We start from the raw sequence: 14787 nt of genomic DNA on the forward strand, positions 1-14787 counted from the left end.
AGGCACGGGCAAACCCATCTCAAGCCTACTGTCCCTAGCACCCAGCACAGTGTTCATTATTAACTTACCTGCTGCGCAAACTAAGGGTGCCACATTTGGAAAATCATGCCTCTAATGGCATTCTGGTTCCTGTCACAATGTGTACATTATCAGCAAAAGATCCTCCGGAAGCTGAGGGTCCTACAAAGGGACTCCATCCAAGTCCATCCTCTCTGGTTTGCTGTTTGTTTAAACCACAAGTCTTTCTGGGTGAAGTAGGCTTATGTGGACCAAATGAAACACAAATAAATGCTCACTGAGAGCCACCTTCCCAGGAACTAAGTATACTTTTCAGCGTCTCCTCCCCAAGCGCCCAAGCTATCGAAGCTGCTAGAACCACGCCATTTGGTTCTCTTTGACACACAGGTTGACTACTGGCGCTTCGCACCAAGATGAAAGCAGCATCAGCCAGCAGTTCCACTGCCCTTATTACATGCCTAACACATACTAAATGCTTTGCCAGAGTCCTCTTGGATGCACACTGATCCTGGGAAGCGGCTAGTGTGGGCCCATGTGGGATATCAAAGTGCAGAGGCTGAGAGGTGGCAGAGTGAGGCTGAGCTCCCAGATCTGTCTGGTACAAAAGCCTGGGCAGCCATCCCCACTCCCTGAGGGTCACAGAGGGGGGGCAGGGCAGCTGTTCAAGCCTGGGGTACTGTTCTTACGCACCTGCGCACCTGCCTCAAAGACCATCTGGCAAAACTGCCTTCCTGGAAACTAGGGTCATGAGAGGGGGACAGACCTGCCATGGGCCACAGCCACAGTGGGACCCAAGGCTCCAGACTCAGCAGTCACTGCATCACCCCCACTCCCATCACTTGCCCTGGTTCCCCTGAGGGTTCAGGGTTAGAGAGTCCCAAGGCAGGGACTTAATCAAACAACACCCCCCCCCTTTTCCTCCCCGCACTGCTTTGCCTGGGGCAACCACACCCCTACCACACCGCTTCTGTTGATTATAGGACTGGCCAGTCACACCTTCCTATCTCAGAAGGAAGGAATTATGGATGGGTGAGAGATGGTCTCTACCCTCAGGGGTCACACCTCTAGGCAGGAAGTCACCAAAGGTCTGCTGGAGAGACTTGAAGCTGGGCCCAGGAGGAGTTTTCCAAGGGAAGACTCAGCCCACAGTTGGAGAGGAGGCGCAGGGGTGGGGGGATGAGGGGGCTCTGTCCCAACTTGCCTCTCACTTGTGCCCCAGCCAGTGCTCCAGCCTCTGGGAGGTTTAGGATTTATTGAGAAGACTGAAAATAGTATCTGCCCTAAACTGGGCAGGCTAATGGGAAATAGCTCCCTCCTCCCCAAGGCTGCCCTCCTCCTGTAGGTGCCCTGGGGCTCCCGGAGCCAGGATTCTGGATAAATGAGTATGCTGGGTTTCCTGTCCTCAAACCTCAGGTATCATGCTGGAGGAGTCTATCACACCCAGAACATCACCTCCCAGCACCTGGCTACTCCAGCACCAGCCACCAAAGGCCCACAGGCTTCCTCAGCGCCTGTGAGCCACATCCTTCAGGACTGATTTGGTTGGACTCCGGTACCAGGGAGGGAATGGGTTGGAGGCCAGGTCTCCCCAGAGCTGCGCCCTCAGCCCTCAGCTCCCCACCCAAGACAAAGCTGGGATCCTTTGTTTCCGGCCACACCCAGGGACGGCGGACGGCTCAGCCCCCACCACCCTTCTACCCCCAGCGTTAACCCTTCCCGGGCCACAGCTGCCAGTGCCGCCCCATTAGGTTTATTTTTAGCTGCTGTGAGGAATGGGAGGGGCGCTCCATCATGGCGCTGCCTCTAGGTCCAGGCTTCCACTCCATCAGTAGGGGCGGGGAGTGGGAGGCGGAGGACGGTATTTCTCCTTCCTCGGGCTGGGAAGGAACTCGGCGGCGAGGTCCAAGAGCCCGACGGTGCGGAGGCCAGGCGCAGGACGCTCGGCACTCCCCGCCCCATCCCCGCTCCAGGGCTGGAGGGAGGGGTTCGGCCCCCCGCGCCCCTCCCTCTTTTGTTCAGCTCCGCATCCTCCCTGTCCACGCCATCCTCCGGCACTTCCCGTGGGGTGGGGATGGGGGGCGGCAAGCCCGCGGGGAGAGGGACCCGAGGCTCCAGCCCCGCCTAGGCATGCGGGGCTCCCCACCACCACCACCATTGTCCCCAGAGGCTGGGGGGAGGGGGCTGCAGTGCTGAGATCAGCCCCGCCCCACCCGCCGCCACGCAGGAAGCCTCGGGGGCCGCCCCTGCCGTCCCCCCGCGGATCCCGACCCTGGCGGCGACCACCCCCACCCCACAAAGAACGGCGGGGCGGGGGCGGGGGTCCGGCTTACCGTGATGTGCGGAATGCTCTTCTTGCCCTGGTACGACATGGCCCCGCTGGCGCCCTCGGCCCGGCCGGCGGACCTGTGGGGGCTGTCTTTCGCTCGGCCCGGCTCTCAACCGGTCCCGCTCCCCGCGGGCGCGGTGACAAAGGCCCGGAGGGCAGAAGAGAGGGACGGAAGCTCGGCGCCCGCGGCTGCCCACGCGCCCGCTGCCCCGGCTGCTCGGCCCACCCGCCGCCGCCGCCGCTCCGGCTGCCAGCACCGCCCGGCTCGGTGAGGAGGGCGGGAGGAGGAGGGAGAGGCGAGGGCGGGAGGAGGGGGCTACAGACAGACAGCTCCTCCCGGTGGCGCGGAGCCGAGCCCGATTCGCCCCTCTCGGCTCGAACCAGGAAGCTCTTCCCTTCCGATCCCCCCGCCACTCCACCCCCCGCCCCCCGAACCGCCCAGCCCTGCCGACCCCCGCCCCGCGCACACGCCCTCGGCTGCGCCCCGGCCTCGCTCTCGCGATTGGGAGGGTCTGGTTTTCAGGGTGCTTTTAAATGCCAGAGACGGCCTTGGGCTGCGCTGGCAAAGCCCCGCGGCAGCGCCACAGGTGTGCGGCTCCGCATCTGCGGGCCTCCCCGGAACAGCTGCGCCGGGGAGGGAGCGTGGGGCCGGCGGCGAGGACCCGCCAGAGCTGCTGGAGCGTTCGGCGGTCCTCCGGACCCGGCCCAACGACTGCCCTGGCCCTCTCCTGCCTCTCTTGCTGCATGCAGCCTCCGTTCGTCTGTTTGTCCATCCGCTCTGCACACTTCCTGAATAGGTCAAGCGCTTTTCCATCTCCAGGGACTCCAAGCCTCTATTCAAGCTGTACCCTCTTCCTTAATATCTAACCCCAGACAAAAGGTTACCCATCTCCCAGACTCAGCGTCAAGGTGCTCTCCATAAAGCCTTTCCTGCCACCCTCCCAACTCCCATCATTGAATCAGCCTCCTCGAGGGCTCAGCAGGAGCCTTACTGCCAGGCCAAGGGAGTGCAGCAGGGATGAGAGAGACAAGGCCCTAACCTAATTAATGGCTGACCTGCTCTACCCCTGCAGCAGCTTCTCATCACAGAGCAGCCTGGCCCTGGAGCCACCAGGTCACCCTCACAGTCTTGCCTACCAGTGATTGTTTGGAGGGCCAGACCACTGGTGCTAAGGTCCCCATAGGCCCCAGGAGAGGCTGGGGGGATAAGGGGAGCATAGAATGTCCTGCCTCCCAATGTATAGTGTACCATAGCCCCAGCACCCCTGACCCAGATGTTGCTCTGGGGAGAGGTGGGCAGGAGGCTAGGGCATAGCTTGATAAACCTCTTGACAGGAAAGGAGAAAAGAGGGAAGAGGGGAAAGGGGAGTCCTAGCAAGCCCCCACAACCCCAGACAGGTGCCCCAAATCTCCAGACAGAATAAAATGTTAACCTTCTCTGCCATCCACTTTCTGCCTGGAAAATACAAACTAGCAGTATCTTTTAAAAGACCCATCTTTACTTTCAAGTTGCCACCCAGAGGGAGGATGTGCTAGGGGTGGTAAAGACTCCACTACACAAGCTGAGGCCTGAAGCTCTCCCCTTCACAGCTACCTAGAGGCCAGTCACCCACACCAGGACAGGAGGCCAGAGATGCCTTGGCCTTGAAACAGATGTGGGGTTGTAGATTCACAAAAGGGAAGCAACTTAGTGTTCCAGGAACACTAGACCATCATTTTCCCATTTTACAGGTGGAAAGTTGGGGCTTACAGAAATAAAATGGTATCTCAGGTGCAAAGTATATTAGCTACAGCATAACAGTTTCTGGAAGCCAGGTTCCTGCACTCCTTATCTAGAGCTCATTCTCCACTCATTCTTCCAGTCTGCCCTCTGGACTCTGAGCTGGGTCTTAAATCCTTGTTGATGACCAGAATTTGCAGGTGACTGTTCCCATGTTGCCTACATTCCCTTCCTCAGCGTTGTGAAGTCCTAGGTTCCACGCACCAGGACGTCCCCAGGGGTCAGTCTGGACAGGGAAGCTCCAGAGCTGCGGACGAGACCACGTGTGTATCGGGGGGAGGGGCACCGGGTTCGCGATTGGCCAAACAGATCGCTGCGCCCAAGCCGACTTCCCGGGTACAAAGCGCCGCAGTCGCTGGGCCTCGGGCCTCAGCAAACGCTGCGCCTGCGCCGCAGAAACTCCTCCTCCCTCCCCAGGAGAGAGCTTTCTCGGCGGGGGGAGGACCTCGGGCCCCCGTACCCTCTGCAAAGCTCGAGCCGCGAAGCCCGCCCCGGAACCCGAGTCCCGTGGGCGCTTGGTCCGCAGAAAGTAAAACGCTTCCCCTCGGGAGACCGTGAGCCGCTGGGCTCCGCAGTCCCAAACCTCGAGGACTTCTGGAGCCCTAGGCGCGCCGGAGGGCGCCGCCTTTTGTCCAGTCCCCGAGAAGCCATGGAGAAACGGGAAGAGAGGGCCAGAGGGGGAGAGAGAGGAGTGGAAGAGGTGAAGCGACCACCATCCCCAAATGCCTAGAAGCGGCTGCGGAGCCGGCCCAGGCAGAGCCTGGGGGCGATGCTGGCGCTGGTGATACTGACCACGGACGCACTTCCAGACAGCTTCCGGACGTGCACAAAGCGCTCTCGCCTCCCTGATACTCCACCACGCCTTGTGGGTGGCTGGGAGAAAAACGCCATCCCCATTTCACAGGTGGGGAAGCTGAGGTTCAAGAGGACGAAGTGCTTTGGTTGGAAACCAGGGTTTCCCGGTACAGACCCTGACTTCAGGATCCGCAACTCTGAAGCCTCCTGCTCGGGCTCAGAAGTCTGGATCCTAAGCAAGGTCGGCCACCAGGGAAGGAGGTGGTCAGGGGGGAATAAGAAGGGGTAGAGGAAAGGAGATGACTCTCTAGATATCTCCTTCCCTTGCCCCCACCCCATCATTGTAGACCTCCCCCCTGCAGGGCGCCGAATTCAGGACCATGGAGAGTTCTCGAGCAAAGGGACAGAAAGCGGAGAGGCGCGAATGGGCGCCGCAGGAGACCCGGTATGGCGTCCTTGCAGCCGCAGGCTGGCCCAGCCCCCACTCCTCCAGGAAGCCCTCCCAGATTTCTGTCTGAATCGAGCTCGGCTTCCTCCCGCTCACTTTATGCCTCTCACAGTATTTAAGGGGAGAAGGGTTAATAAAAAATGATAGTAAAATTCAACAACGAACAATTTATTGAATGCCCACTGCTTGCCAGCATTAACTGATTTAATTCTCACAATGAATCTGTCGCCCACCCTGGCCTGGGGTGGGGCCAGCGTGCTGAGCTGGGACCCCCGCGCCTACCGCGGGTCTGGGACCTGAGCAGTGCTCAGACTTCGAGTTCTGGGCTAAGCTGACAGCTCGCTGGCCCTCGGGTGTTCCAACTTCCGTTGTCCTGGCATCTGGTCCCGACCCTCACACATACATCCCAAAGCTGTGCTGTCTACCCATCCATCTTCCTCCAATTCCCTGGCGACCGCTAGCTTAAGGGAGAAGAGCCATAGGGTCCAGGGCCTGGCATTCCCTCTCCCTAATAATGCTCCTTCACTTTAGGGAGGGTAAAAACCTCCAAGTCTAGGAAGCTAGAGACCGGGGTTCAAATCTTCAACTTGCTCTGTGAAGAGAGCACAGTGGCGTCTTGCTGTGGGACTCAGGAGCATCCCCTGAAGATGTCAGTGCTTGGGGATAGCAGTTTCTAGTGCTAGCTGCCCGATTCATCTAAATCGTTAACCAAATCTTTCCCCCAAGCATAGAGGGACCACACACGAAAGGTTCCTTTCAGCATTAACCTGTGTGACCACAGGCGTTTCACTGAACCTTTTCCAGAGTCTGGAACACGGTAGGTGCTCCATAATCACTAGTGAGTGAGTGAATAAATGAATGGACGAATGCGGAAAGGAACTCCCCTTCTTTTCCCATAAGGCAGGGAATGGGGATCCTTGGATTAACTTCACCCCAGAGGTCCCCTCGCGTTTTAAAGGTCCATGTGGCGGCTGTAGCCAACTTACTTTCCTTCTCAGAGCCTTGCTCGCCCTTCCTGCAGAAGAGGAGCGGGGGGCTGGATTTCGAAGGACCCTTTGGAGTCTCACGGGCTGGGCTGGCCAACCCCGACCAAATCGTACGACCTCTCCGACCCTCCAGTGTGAAGGAGTGGGGGAGGGGGCCTTCCGTGGCCCTCTCAAGCCCGGTAGCAGCGGCCCCGGCACTCCGCTCAGGGGGCTCCACGCCCAGCTGCCCCGAGGGCCCCGCCCCCCGTCCGGTCCGCGCGCGTCCCGAGGGTACCTGGCCATTGTCCCGGCCGAGTGGCAGGTCACGGGGCGCAGGGCAACGGATGCGCAGCGCGGGTGGTCGCTCCTCGCGCTCGCCCGGCGAGCTGACCGCCGAGCCCGAGAGCTCACTCACGTCGCTGGCCGTGTCCTCGCTACCGCCGGGCCCCGGCAGGCCGACGGCGTCGGGCCGGCCAGCACTGCGAGGCGTGCGCGCCGAGCCGCGGCGGCCCACGCTGTACGCGTCGAAGTCGATGGTCTTGTTCTCGTAGGCACCCTCCACCGCGGCGAACATGCCGCCGTACTTCTGGCGCGGCGTCTGCGCCGCGCTACCCGGCCGCGCCAGGTACACGGGCAGGTCGTCCTCCGTGTTCCACGCGCGCCGCCGGTCCGCCATGCCGGTCCAAGGCCGGCCGTCCACCCGCGCTCCCGCCCGCCCGCGGCCCTGGCCACCGCCGTGCGCCGCGCTCCGCGCTCGCTGCGGGCCCGCGGCGGCCCAGGAGCTACTGCGGCCCGGGGAGGGGCGGGGCGCGCGGCGGGGCGGGGCCGGGGCGGGGCCGGGGCGGGGCCTCCGGGCGGCTGTAGGCGAGCGCAGCGGCCGGCTACAAAGGACCGGGGGGGGCGGGGACCGCGGCGGGGGCGGGGAGGGACGGTGACGTGCCCGAGCCGCAGCGCGGAGGGCGGGCAGGCGAACCGCAGTGCCCTCGCCACACCCCCACTCCCCGCCCCCAGGCCGAGCGCAGGGCGGGAGGAGAGCGAGGGGCGGGAGCCTCGAGTATGCACACACACACACACACACACACACACACACACGCACACTCGCTTGCGCACACGTACACACTCCCCAGGCACACACAGGTTCGTACCCGCACACCAGACAATTACGCCATGAAACACGGGAGAAATGCACAAACATGCTGGCACGCGCGCGCACACACACACACACACACACACACACGGGAGTCGATTACACTCAGGCTTCCCAGTCACACACAGGCTCATTCAGTCACATCTTAGACATTTTTGCACACACGTACAAGCTTGTACATACTATGAGTCAATTACACACACCCACACCAGAAATTCTCATAGTCACCCAACCCCACCAACCCAGCATCACACCGAAATTAATCGCACAACCGGAGAAACACTCACACATTGGACACAGCATTCATTCACTCTACAGTGTTATATTGAGTGCCCGCTGGTGCCTAGCACGTTGTGGGTGCTGGGGATGGCGCTGTGAACAAAATACACCAAGTCCTGCCCTCTGGGAGCTGACACTCTAAGGAGGGAGGAAGCAAACAGAGGCATAATGTTCCAGGCGGTGCTAAGTGCTAGGAAAGATGATACGGCAAGACAAGAGGGACATGCCACGACCACATTCACTCAGGCACACAAGAGAATTACACTCCTGCACGCCAACGAATGACTCACACACATGCACGATGCTCACTCCTACAACACCCACACAACAAGGAGACTGTCACACACTCACACCAAAGGCAAACTCACAAGGTGACTCCACACAGGTGCACTCATAAACCCAGTCAGGACACCCACACAGAAATCCACCCTGGAAATAAGGAAAGTCTGAAGCTTAAAAATAGGAATGCTCCAGAGAAAGACACACAGAGAGACAGATGAACACATAGGAACACACACACCCCCGTCAGTCACCCAGACAAATATTCCCCATTCTAGAGTCACCTCCCACAACCCCTAGTACAGCCTACCCTTAATGTGCCAGGAGCTTGCAGTCAAGGGTCCCAGGCTTCCTCTGACTTGGGCCAGGTGGAAGGCATGAGGGCCTGGGGGTCATTCTTCTGGGGCTTCCCTCAATCCTTCTTCAAGGCCAGGCTCCATGTGCCTCCCCTAGACACCATCCTTCATTTCTCCAAGATTATTGTCAGGCCAAGGATCCTGAGAGTCTCCGGGGATCTGGCGATCCCAGCTGCTCTTTCTGGACGGATGGAATCACCAGCTGCCGACCCTCTCTGCTGGCGAGTCCAGACAGGCAGCATTTGGGACTGGGTGGCGACCGTAGAAGGGAGCCTGAGTGCCTGGCCTTGCACCCTCAGTCCTCCCTATTCTGGGAGCTGTCCCTTCAGCACCGGGTCTCACCAGTTCTGGGGTCCCAGACACAGAGCCAGATTCATATTCTCGTTCTTGTGACTGCTGGAACCCAGGGGCTGATGACGCCAGGGATACTGACTTCGTGGTAGCTGACACCTGGCTGTATTTACTATCTTTCAATGCTGGAATAAACTGCCCATTGGGCGGATGAGGAAACAAGAGAGGAGCAGTGAAACAGATGCCTAGTGCCTCATATCTTATTGCTGCTCAGCCAGGCCTGGAACTCGGTGGGCATTTAGCAGGTCCCTTTCCTGTGCTGGGAATATCACGATGAATATTTATACAGCTCCTTCCTTCAAGAAGCATATATTATATAGTAGGGGAGAGAGTACTGGCCATAAAGAACATAAGGACCCCCCCCACACTCTCTCTTCTAGCCATCCCATCCCCCATCCTGGCCTCCTCCTTTGTCTCTGAGCACCCTGCACAGATTTCTGACACAAATAATCCACTTGAGGTCTGGAGGACTCTAGGCTTCATTGCAAGTGTTTTCAATGAAAACTTCTATCTGTCCTGGGAAATACCATTTCCAGGATATCCCAAGCCAGGAAACTTCATACTGAAGCCCACCTAGACTTCTAAAGCTCCACAAATATTCACAACAACTAAACCCATAGGAATAGCAGAGAATCCAAGAATCTGAGTTAGACAGAACTTTTGAGGTCAATCCTCTATGCCTGAACCTGCTCTCAACATTTTGAGAAGCTTGTCTCCCCTGCTTTGCTTAAATACCACTGGTGATAGAGATCCCACTGCTTTCCAAGAAAACCCTTTCTGCTGCAAGAAAGGGCTAGGCAGTTGTCAAGACTAGGAGGGAGTTAGCGCAAGGAAGAAGGAGGGAAAGAGTTGCCTTTGTGCAGAAGCAAGAAAAGAAAAGTATAATTCCCATTTACGGAGAGTTTACTACACGCCAAGGACCGTTGTGGGCACTGTACATATAGTAACTCTTGCAAGCCTCACAGCAACCTTTGGCATAGGTACTATTTTAGCCTCATTCTACAGATGAGAAAACTAAGGCTCAGAGAGATAAGTGGCTTGCCTAGGGTCACAGCTGGTAAGTAATGCTGCTTAGGATTTAAACACAGCCGTCTGGTCCCAGAGTCTGCATCTTAATTGGTGCTCTTTACCCTTCTCAAGAAGTGTGGCTGAAGGAGTCCCTTTGGGAGAGGGGAGATAAAGGAAAAGGCCTGGGATAGTCAGAAGAGTCTGGATTTTTGAGGTAGACTCCTGTCCTCCCTGCAGCCTGGGGCAACTAATCATTCAGCCTTCATCCAGCATACATTTGGGTACCCCCTGTATGTCAGAGACTTTATGTTACTCCTCAGGACTCCTCTGGACTCCTCTGATTCCCTAAAGACAAGGGAGGGGGTCTGGCTTTTATGGAGTGTCTACCAAATGTATGTAAGGGTCTTTGCACACACTATTCATCTCTACACACTGCAATCTGCTTTACCTGTCACTTTTTACGCCACCGGCTCTCTCAGCAGACCCACATGGCAGACAACACCATCTCCATATTCAGGCTCCAGGGCTGAGGGGTACATACCTTAAACTCACAGCCCCAGTTTTCTGCCAGGAGGTGCTGGGGTTCAGCGTGGGCTTGTCTGAGTGCCTACAACATCTCCTCCTTCAAGGGCAATAACCCAAGTGTAGCAAAGAAAGGGAAACCAGAAACAAAGCTGGGGGCTTAAGTTAGGAAATGTACCTGCCAGCCTGCAGGGAAGCCCAGGGAACAGCATCTGGCTGAGGCCAGCAGAAGAAAGCCCAGGAAAGCTGAGCAAACTGCATTCGGGCCAGAGGATGGCTATGACCTTCCCCACACTGTCCTCTGATTGCTCTCAGTCCTCCAGGGAAGGAGTGCTCACAAGTGAATTAAACCATGACATCTGGTGAAGGACAAGCCAGGAGCCCATCCTGTCAGGCCAGGAAGACTTCCGGCACGGTGGCAGAGAAGAGAGAGGGCCGGGTAACATGGCAGCAGGGAGAGAACAGGAGAGGCCACTCAGTTCTAATGCATGCTCTCCATCAGGGCCCTCGTTGGGCAAAATAACAAACAAAAAGATATTTTTAAAAAAGCATCAGTTGTACAAAGAATGCTTTCCAAAAGATGAGGGAAAGGGAATTGTAGTTTACTGTCAGGTGTGAATCTGCAAGGTGGGTAATGGATTATTGCCGTCATTTTGTGTCTAAGAAACAAGGCTGCAAGAAGTTAAGCATGCTGCCTAAAGTTATGTGGCCAGCAAGTGGCAGAGAAACAGTTCAGCTTCAGGCCCGTTTGATTCTGAAATGTATGCTTTTCCCTGGCAGCCTCCAAAGCAGTGCATAGGGGATGTGGTAGGCAGAATAATAGCCCCTTTCCCAAAGATGCCCACCTCCTAATCCCTAGGACCTGTGTATTTGTCACCTTACCTGGCAAAAGGGAAAGAGAATTTGCAGATGTGGCAAAGTCTGGGATCTTGAGAAGGGGAGATTATCCTGGATTATCCAGTTTGGCCTAAAGTAATCACAAGCATCATTATAAGTGAAAGAGGGACACAGGAGGATCAGAGTCAGAGAAGATGTGGCAGCAGAAGCAGGCGTCAGAGTCAGAGAGAGTCGAAGATGCTACGCTGTTGACTTTCAAGATGGAGGAAGAGAGCATACGCCAAAGAACACAGGCAGCGTCTAGGAGCTGGAAAAGGCAAGGAAGCAAATTCTCCCCAGGGCCTCCCAAAGGAACACAGCCCTGCCGAGACCTTGATTTTAGCCCCATGAGACCCAATGCAGATTTCTAACCTCCAGAGCTGTAAGATAATAAACCTGTTGAGCCCCTAGCTTAGTGGTAACTTGTTACAGCAACGACAGTAAAACTAAAACATGCATTTAAAGGGCCATAAAGGAAGTCACTTCGTTATTTGTGCAAAGGGGATTTGACTTCTGAGAAGGTCACTACTCCCCACCAAAAATCAAGACTCTTGGATTCATTGCCTTTTCATATGGTGTCAAAGTCTACAACTTTTTGTAATGAACCATCAGTAAGTTAGACATTCAAAAGGGAAAAAAAAAACCTTTAATTGTGAAAAAGCATACATTTTAATGTACAAAATTACACAAATTATACATTTAATGAACATAGAAAAATACATCTTGGTAACAAGAGAAAATGCCAGCCTAGTTTACACAAGATTGAGCAAGCATTACAAATCTTGAAAACCCAGAAGGGAGTTTTGAGCCTTTTTCCCAACTGATCAGGAATCCAATGAGCATCTCCAGGGACTGAGCACTCTGCTCATTCACTGAAGGCTGGAGCTGGGGGACAGCCACTGCCCATGGACCCAAGGGAGGGTCCTGCTGAAGAGCATCCAAAAGGAAGGGGGCTCCACTCCTGTTGTCAGATATCACTCCCATGTGAACCCATGCTTCTGAGGGGAGGGGCAGAACTCTGCCAAAATTCTGGCCCTTGTGTTTATTAATGGCCGTGTATAATATAAAATTCCTTTAATGTTCAAGCAATGGCAAAGTGGAGAGGTATTATACATTTGGGACCCAATGGGAAAGTATGCAATTTCCAAACCACCGTCTGTGCTTCAAGGCTTTCGCATGATACCCTCCCAGGAGTCAACCCAAAAGACTGAGGGGACCAGGGGCGTTCTGCCAAAATGAATTCATAAGCCTTGTTCATCATCTTTGCCAGTGACACCCAGGTCCCTTCCCTACCTCATTATCAAAAGTTGGTTGTGCAAATCTGAACTTTGGGAGACCAGTGGAATCACCGAACTCAGATTGGTAACACAAGCCCAACCATTGCACTGAAATGCATCTGGGCATTTTCAAAGAGGAGAGGAAATGTTCCCAACATCTACAGAGCACTAACATGTGCAGATGCTTTAGAAGACACGTGCTGTCTCATCAAGGTTCACACCTTCCCTGCTGTTTCCATGGAAGACTTTGGGATTTAGAGAGGTAAGTACACCGTCCAAACTTGCACAACCAGTTGGTGGCAGAGTGACAGTTCAAGCCCGGTGTGTCTGGCCCATAACTCCTTCTTTGATCTCTGTTAGAGGCAAACCTGTCTTCACCCCAGTGAAAAGTCTAAGTTAATAGTTCTAACATCACTGCATACATATTTGTCCCCCCATCCCTTTCGATGTCATATTCACAAGCACTGTATTATATTACTTTACCTTAAACAAGAAAATATTGATACAGAGTTGATGTCAAGTTGTCAGGCATTTTTAACAATCCCATTCATTTGTCTTTCTCCTCCTTTGTTCTGCCATCATATAAAGGTATCATCAATCCACCTTTGGACATAGCCTGATGATACTTTTCAAAGACAAATATATATATATATGGTGTTAGAGCAAAACTTACTTTGATTGTATCGATTCTCCTGTTAGTCTTTCCGTGATTCTATGTAATACATTTGTGCTGAGGATGCAGAAGTCAGATTTGGATGGGAGCTATGCTTGCTGAAACTAAAGTAGGATTTAGGGAAAAGCAAATGGGATAAAGAAAACCCAATCCTTCCATCCTAAGCCTACCAAATTCTTAAAAACAGGTTCTGGTCCAAGACACACACAATCTTTTTCTAGAAATTCTTCTAAAATAAGGAAAAGGACTAAATACATGACCAACTCCCAGGGGTCTTCTTTTTCCACCTTAAGGCATCAAGAATTCCCAAAGAATTTATTTCAAAGCCAGGTAGGAACACAGTTGGTCACGGGCACAAATGCTGAACAGAAATCAGCTTCTATTACTTACACAACTGATAAATCTATATATAGTGGTGGATTTGGAATATCTATTTCTGGAAGATTTTAGGATGCAAGCAATTATACACACGAGGCTCATTTTCAGTGCCTATTACATCACCCAACTGCGTTATCTGAGCTTCCATGTAAGTGTGCTGTGATCAGACACCAAGAGCTCAGCACTAGGTTCTGCCTCAGTGGAGCTGAGTGCTACAGCGCCATGCATTTCGTTTTCAAAAGAATCATTAGCTGCTTAAAAGGGCCTCTGAAGGTGAAGTTACAAAGCCAACTCATGATCAAAAATATCCCAAAGATGAGAAGCTTCCTCCCATCAACTCTGAGTACACTATTCTTTCCTAGCAAGGAGCAAAAATAAATAAAAGTCGAACACAGAAGACAGCTCCAGGGGCATCTTGGAATTTAATTAACACAGGGGCAATGGGTGAACTGAAAGGAATGGTCTGATACTTTTCCCCCTGGCAACCCATTAGAATCACTAGGGGCCTTTTTAAAAGATCCCTGCCTGGGCCCCACCCAAGACAGGCTGATTTCATGACCTGGAGAGGGGCCTGTGCATTGAGTTTTTAAAGAGCTCTGCAGGTGAGTCTAACAGGCAGTGATAAAGAATTATCAACTACGTAGTGCAATCTTTATAGCCTACAAACAGCCCCGGGGGCGGGGAGGGGCAGTGGCAGAGCTCCTGTTACAGCCTCCCCTCCCATCCTCCCTGCTCCCAGCCCAGAGCCTTTTCTACTGCAAGGCACTATCTGCATAGAGAAAGAAAGGTTGAATATCTAAAATATGTCACAAATGTCTAGCACCCTATTCTCAGAAGTTGACAGTGCTCAAAAAGTTTCACATTCCAGTCCTGGAATTTCACCCTGGAATTAAACAAGAATTGTGAATCTCTTAAAAGCAGCTCACCAGCCTGAAGGTTTAAAAAACAACAACAACAAAAAAGCCCTTCTCAAGTTTATAAAGTTTACTCAGTAAATCGCTGAGTAACACAAATAGAAGAAAGGAACTCATCTTTTAAAGGATTTGGCTTCCTTGTTCTCTGCAATGAGGGGTCACTAACTCACGCAGTACTCTCCTTGCAAAGCAGCTCATAAACTTTTGATCAGCTCTGCTGCTTGATTTTCACACTGGGAAACTAGGTTAGGGAAGACCGTGGAGGGAGGGACTTAAACCACAATCATCTCAGCATGACCAAGAAGTTAGGTGAGCTTTCCTGACATCTCGGATTCAACACTTCCCCAGGGAGAAACGTGGGCATGGATTCCACACAAAAGGAAAGAATTCTTTGA

The 14787-nt window shown here is 54.1% G+C and overlaps 1 protein-coding gene across 1 annotated transcript in view; it reads right to left on the reverse strand.

Annotated features, from left to right (window-relative positions):
* The window catches only part of CRMP1 (collapsin response mediator protein 1), a 71115-nt gene extending 64107 nt beyond the window's left edge, over positions 1-7008 (reverse strand). Inside the window, exon 1 of the mRNA XM_028088630.1 lies at positions 6628-7008. Within this exon, the coding sequence (XP_027944431.1) occupies positions 6628-7008 (381 nt within the window). The remainder of the gene's footprint in view (positions 1-6627) is intronic.
* Positions 7009-14787: the final 7779 nt, after the last annotated feature.

The sequence above is a fragment of the Eumetopias jubatus genome, unplaced genomic scaffold, assembly GCF_037043125.1.
Source record: "Eumetopias jubatus isolate StellerSeaLion01/CBP00866 unplaced genomic scaffold, mEumJub1_p1.0 scaffold_2, whole genome shotgun sequence".
Lineage (NCBI taxonomy): Eukaryota > Metazoa > Chordata > Mammalia > Carnivora > Otariidae > Eumetopias > Eumetopias jubatus.